The sequence below is a fragment of the Oryzias melastigma genome, linkage group LG14 (genome assembly GCF_002922805.2).
Source record: "Oryzias melastigma strain HK-1 linkage group LG14, ASM292280v2, whole genome shotgun sequence".
Lineage (NCBI taxonomy): Eukaryota > Metazoa > Chordata > Actinopteri > Beloniformes > Adrianichthyidae > Oryzias > Oryzias melastigma.
The window spans coordinates 176,194-182,721 of record NC_050525.1 but is presented as its reverse complement, the minus strand read 5'-3'; the positions used below and the strand labels follow the sequence as shown (position 1 = coordinate 182,721).

At 40.6% G+C, this 6,528-nt stretch overlaps 2 protein-coding genes across 10 annotated transcripts in view; both read left to right on the top strand.

Annotated features, from left to right (window-relative positions):
- Positions 1-58: 58 nt before the first annotated feature.
- On the top strand, positions 59-3,069 carry med31 (mediator complex subunit 31). Its single transcript, XM_024266486.2, has 4 exons — positions 59-255; positions 1,623-1,697; positions 2,002-2,098; positions 2,634-3,069. The coding sequence occupies exons 1-4, from the start codon at positions 246-248 to the stop codon at positions 2,845-2,847; spliced, it is 396 nt and encodes a 131-aa protein (XP_024122254.1). The 5' UTR covers positions 59-245; the 3' UTR covers positions 2,848-3,069.
- Positions 3,070-4,918: 1,849 nt separating this feature from the next.
- The window catches only part of LOC112142848 (flavin-containing monooxygenase FMO GS-OX-like 4), a 4,858-nt gene continuing 3,248 nt past the window's right edge, over positions 4,919-6,528 (top strand). The window contains exons 1-3 of one of the 9 annotated variants that reach the window (XM_024266453.2): positions 4,919-5,054; positions 5,729-5,846; positions 6,328-6,522. In XM_024266453.2, coding sequence (XP_024122221.1) covers positions 5,809-5,846; positions 6,328-6,522 — 233 coding nt within the window. In that variant the 5' untranslated portion in view covers positions 4,919-5,054; positions 5,729-5,808. Of the gene's footprint in view, positions 5,104-5,430; positions 5,449-5,549; positions 5,569-5,728; positions 5,847-6,289; positions 6,523-6,528 lie in introns of those variants that run through there. The other 8 variants (XM_024266452.2, XM_024266451.2, XM_024266458.2 and 5 more) reach the window with 8 other exon arrangements.

Genomic DNA, 6,528 nt, shown 5'->3' with positions numbered 1-6,528 from the left:
TTTTTGTTGTCCGAGTGATGAACAATAAAGTTTTATCATAAAAAAGCCGTAAAGAGGGGAGCGTGTGTCGTAAAGTCGGAAGTGTTTTTGGCCGAGAAGTTCACTTACGGCAGATGAAAGCTAAACAAAGAGCAGCGAAATTAAAGATTTTGGAAACATTTGATCACATTTCAAGATTTTCTGCCCCTTGTTAGAAGTTTTGCTCAGTTTGTGGACACTAAATAGCTTCTGTTCGCGCCGGTACCATGGAAACAGGTTTGTAGCCGATCCTTGTATGTTCGCTTTGGTTGTAATGGGAGGATGAATGTTTTTATTTTGACATGTGAAGAACATTGTTGTTTCAAACGTTTGTTATAGACCGTAGCTGCGTTCATGCGGTCACTATCTCGAGCTCGTGCGTGTTGCTGCCGATATGAACAGCCGATAGGGCTAAAATGATTCGCATTTCAAAGTTATTGTTGTATGTGTTTAACGTGGGGATATTAACGATGTTTTAATTAGTTAACGAAGTTTAAAAGATGTTATTAAATGTGATATTTGCTTGGATTTTTTTTTAAGAGTGAAGCTTTAACAAACCCTGAAATATACATAGCGTATGCCGAAATCAGAATTTAAGCTTTTACTTATTTAACATAATGCATTATTTCAAAATTGTGGTCTAAATTTTCAAACTGTGAACGCTTTTCAACAAAGAAGAGAAACAAAAAAGGGGAAATGACATCACTACAGATGGATTTATAAAGTTCAATTAATGGGAGACTTTGCAGCTGAACACCACCTGAAGCAGACATGCTGCCTTCACTGACACTATCCTGATTCACTGAGCTTAGTGGGCCCCTATTCCAGGGTATAAACAGGTACCAGTTTGTGACTCTGTTTGTGTCAGGTCACACAGTAATAAAACCTTAGATTTTTTTTTTCTGTTGATTATCTGTTTGTGAGGAATGTTTGTGGATGGTCTCTCCTCCACATCTATCAGCGCTGTGTCTGAATTCCCTCCCTGCTCTTTAAAAGACATCATTGATTTCCTGAAATAAAAACCAAAGAAATATGAACATTTTATGAAGAATATTAATCAATTACTGAGTTGTGATGATCAAAACTTGATGGTTGATTTAAAAAAAATACATTTTAGTACATTTTTTTCCCATTAAAAAAATACTTTAAATGCAATGCATTGCTTACATATATTTGCCAATCTAGTGAGCATCAGAGATTTCTGGGAAATTTCCAGGCCACTGGATTTTTAGATTTTTCTTTTTTTAGATTGGGACAGCTCTAGAAAATGGTGAGCGCCCTAATTGATGCACACGGTAGTGAACATTGATTGTATATGAGAACTGGACAGAGCGGGTATAGCGTCACCCATAGAAAATGGTTTACTTCTGACTTCAACAAAAAATGAAGCTGATTTAGTCGCCATTTTTTCGCGACACAGACGTTTCCCATGTTGGAGCCAGTTGACGGTGATTAGTCCAAGTCGGTCTGGGTCACGTTTCTACTGCAGCCACTGTCAGGCTGAAACTGCTTTTTGTTTGATAAATTCCTGTGATTTTTTTTTCTTCCTTCGGTTTACCTCGTCCAGATGTTTCTCTGATGTGATGTTGTCTTTTCTGGTCCAGATGAGCAGGCCCGGCACCGCTTCCAGGCCGAGCTGGAGTTTGTGCAGTGTTTGGCAAACCCGTACTACTTGAACTGTAAGTCTATGGATCTTTGGTTCTTATTCTCAAAGGTGAAGCCAGAAACTGGATTTCTTCACCAGGAAGGTGGAGGATGTTTGATGGAGGCTTGCAATCATTCTATCTACCCAAACCCAACTATTCCATGAAAACCTGTTGTCCTGAGTGAAAAGAATGAGAATGGAATCGAAAATATTATTTTCCATATTATATATTACAACATAGATGTTGTAAAGCATGTTTACTGTGAAGCCTGAGCAGCATCACCTGCACAGGTGTGTGTGTGCATTTAAGGCCTAATCTTTGACCTGCTTGTCTGCAGTTCTGGCTCAGAGGGGCTTCCTGAAGGAGCGACCTTTCATCAACTACCTGAAGTACCTGCTGTACTGGAAGGAGCCCGAGTACTCCAAGTTCCTGAAGTAAGCCGCCTTTTTCTTCCCTCTCAACCCAGAACTGCTTCTGTGGAGCTCGCAGGTCCAGAAAGCGGGTGCTGCGGTCTTGTCCGGGATGATGCAGTTCCTATAACTGTCTGGACCTCCTTTACTGCCTGCATTTATGGTTGTTAGTGGGGGTTCAGGAAATTAAAAAGTATTTATGAAAGCTTTTATTAAACTAGAGGTGTTGCATCATTTGAAAGTGAATACCAGAATAGTCCAAAAAGCCATCAGAATGACAATTTTTAAAACTTTACAACTGTAACTTTTTAACATAAATTTGAATAATAAAATACAGGAATATTATTCCAGAATAAATCAACTTAAACCTTAAATAACTTTCAATATTTGACTCTATTAAAATATATTTTAAATTATACAAGTTAAAAATAAGTGCAAGATAACGATAAAATAAAATGATCTGGAGGGCTGGATCCCTCCCAAGTCTTGACTTTGACACATGTGACTTGGTTCCTTTGGCCTGCAGGTTTCTGACCCATCTCTTTGGCGCCCCCTGCAGGTACCCCCACTGCCTGCACATGCTGGAGCTGCTGCAGTACGAGCACTTCAGGAAGGAGCAGGTCAACGCTCAGTGCGCCAAGTTCATCGATGAGCAGCAGCTGCTGCACTGGCAGCATTACTCCCGCAAACGCACGCGGCTGCAGCAGGCGCTGGCCGAGCAGCAGCAGGCGCAGCAGCCGCCGCAGCCACATGGCAACACCGCCGCGAAGTGAAAATGGAGGAGCTCCAGATAAAGATTTTTCTTCAACATTGTATTTTCTGAAATCAGGCTGCGATGAATGGAATTCACAGCAGAACTTTCAGAGACCTGGACAGACTGTTCCTGTATCAGACTGCAGTCAGGATCCAACCTGGAGACTTATCATGAACATTAAGGGAAATATTGATTCTGAAGATTGTTCTTTACAAAAATAAACTTTTTATTGTCTGCTCTACTTCATGTTTTGATGCCTAAATATTTCTAAAGATTGACTTTTACACCCACCTAATATTAACGCTATAACAATTATTTTATTCAGCAGTTCAATCTGTCGGAGGCCAGTTGTTAATCAAATTGAACTGAACTATAACATTAAAAAATGTATCAAAGTAAAATAAATCAATGATGATCAATATTGGGAACCACCATTTGAATTGAGGCACAGTGGATTATTTTGCTGTGACATAAAAATGACTGAGTTCCATGACAGAGGAAAACACATGAAATGGTAAACGGTGTATGTTAAGTTAGAACTTTACTACCTTCTTAGAAGGAACAAAGTACTGTACAGTCACAGGCTCATTCACACTCATGCCGGCTCCGCTGCCAAACACAACACGAGGTGAAGTTGGTTAGATAGTGGACATTCAGCAGACGTTCACTATGCTCATATTTAGGGACTGTCAACACATTTTAGCGTTTTTCTTCAACTGCTTTTATGTTTTTGAACCTTATCAGCCTAAATCACTCAAGAATAGTAAATCTGATTATGCATTATCGGGATAGCACTTCTTTTTTTTGTGTACATTTTTGAGTTTTTCTTTGTTATTTTCAAAGTTACTCCGCCCACTTACTCCAAGTCCCTCTAGAATAATAAAAATGATCAAATACTGTCGGCGACAGCTGTTTATATTGGCTATATAGGCTTTTTCTCATTTTTGTCATTTTTTTGGTGTAAATTTTCACATTTTTCTTCAATAGGCTTTAAATTATCAGACTCTTTTAGCTGAGATCCCTCTCGAATAGTAAAACCAATTAAGCACTATTGGGGACGGTTGATTAGATTCGTTTTTAAGGGCTTTTCTTATTTTTGTATTTTAAAAAGTTTTAGTGAATATTTTTGCGTATTTCTTCATCAGCTTTTACCTCTGGTCCTTATTCCTCCTGGAGTTGTTCCAGGCTTGTCCCACCAGGCACAGACCCAGAGAAAGGCCCAGGACATGCTGGAGGGACTCTGTCTCTCAGCTGGCCTGGGAACATTTGGGTATTCAGTCTTGCTTGCCCGTTGCTCTCTTGTTGTTGCCTTGTTGTCTTTTCCAACTTTTGCATTCAAATCCATGATGATCAGAACATCCTGTCTGGGTGTGAACTTCCCTTCTGCATCCAGCTGCTCATAGAAAAAGTCCACATCTTCTTCCTCGCTGTCATTTCTTTACATTCCTTTACATAAAGGTGGTGATTTCCAAAATTTAAATAATTATTGACCCATTTCAGCAATGTGTAAACGAGGGATCTGCAGCATCCTGTCAGAGACTTCACAGTACGAGCCTCTCGTTGAGACCCGTTGTTCGTTAGTTTTTTTGTTTCCATCTTAGTTCAAAAGGATCAAGTATAAATAATTTTAAGACAAGTGACTCTTGTTAAAATGCTTTTTCTTTGAGTATATTTTTAAAGTTAGCTGCAAAGGTCTTACATTGTAGTAGGAGATTACTTCTGATTCTATTTTTTCTTACAGACATCATTGTAAAATGGGTCTCAACTGATAACTACTGCATGTTTTTTTCTTCCCAAGTAAAAAACAGCAAATTGTTTATTATTTCTCCCTGAGTCACATTGGTTGAAGTTTTGGATCCATTTTAGGTCAGTTAATCGAATCATCATTGTGAATATGCATTGATACATTTCAGCTTCAAATTAGTTTTAGTAAACACAAGCCTAAATCAAAGACTCATTCATATGTATAAATAAATCATACTTATAATACTATTTGTATCTGCTTCATATATTGCTATATTTGTTTTCTTCTCAATCGTTCACTTAAGGCTCCAGAGCTCAGGTTTTATTTTGGAGCGCTTGGATCGGAAGTTGTGATCTTTAACGGGACAGTCGGCGTTTTCTTCACGACACCTCAGCGTCTCCGCTCCCACTGACGGCGCTGCGCCGCGGATCGTGTCCGTTAGGAAAAGACTTCCTACTGGTTTTTTTCCTCCCGCTTTTTGGGTTTGTTTCTTCGTGTTTTCAAACTTAAGTCTTTGGATCTTTGGAAAGGGTAAAGAGCGTTTCATCCACACTTCCTCATGCTTTAAAGTTAATAACTTGGTTTTGTTTACATTTTTCGTAGCATTTTACTCGATGTCTTGAAGTTTGTTGTTTACTCTGAGCATGCGCAGTTTTGGACATTGTTAAAACTGCAACTTCCGATCAGAAGTGACGTGTAACCCCAGACGGTTAGCTCGCGTTTGCTCCAAACACTGTTGTGAAAATATAAAAGTACAGTTATGAAAGGAAGCAGTGCTCTGTTAAATGCTTCAGCCTCGCGCGTCCGTGCAAAGTCCACAGTGCGCCCTCTAACGAGACCGGCGGAAACACGGAGCGGGGCTGATGGGTTCCGCTGGTTGGTTGGTCTTCGTTCTGTGTTCATGGTTGGAGTTCAGATGAAAAGAGTTTCATGTTCCCACATTTTCAGGCCTGAACATTGGAGATGTGAAACGTTGGATCAATCAACAAAAGCTCTGTAATTTGTTGCATTTAAAAAGATTAGTTTTTGATCAAATTAAATGTTTTAGTTCAGTAAACCATCAACCCAAATGTTTAATTTTATGAAAACTAGAAATTTCAAATGTACCAAATGACATAACTTTAACTAACTGATCTAATGTTTCTCTTTGTTTCAGTGCAGCCTTCCTGAAACTCATCGTCCTCACAGACCAGAGAGGAACGCAGGAACCAAGACCCCGAAGAGGGTCAGCAGCAGATGACCTTTGACCTGAAGATCCGGGGCGTTTTTGTGAGGTAGTTCCAGAACGATTCAGCCTAGTCCACATCACTCAAAGGCACATTTTACCAGACAGAAGCTATACTTTACATGGATCACCTGACAGACTGTAACGATTAAACATTAGGAATAAATCAGATCTTTGGACTCAAAGTTTGATTCTTCAGTATTTAAGGGATCCTTTCAGAAACCTAAAGCTGACCTTTGACCTCAATGATGGGGTGTAAAATAAGAGAGGTCCAGATCTTTTCAGATGAGAACCTGTGCACGTTGCTCTGATGATGAACAGGCTTTGGTTTCTTCAGGATTTTACAGCTGTGTTAATGTGATCCATCCGATCAGATAATCCAGGCGTTCCTCTGCACAGGATCTTGTGGTTTCAAGGATACAATCATCTGTTAGTAGACAGAACTCGGTCCAGTCTGAGGGTGGTAGAATCCTGCTGTTCTGTTTTCTGTGGCTTCAGGACCGCCAGTGAACGCCTCGTCGTTGTGACAGGATGCTGCGGGTGGCGGTGGTCGGCGCCGGGGCAGCCGGGCTCTGTGCTGCCAAACACATCCTGTCCTCCCCAAGCAGCTTTGCCCCCCCAGTGGTGTTTGAGGCCACAGGCGGCGTTGGCGGGACCTGGTGCTACACGGAGCACGTGCACGAGGACGGGCGCCCCGTCTTCAGCAGCATGTACCGAGACCTCAGGTGAGC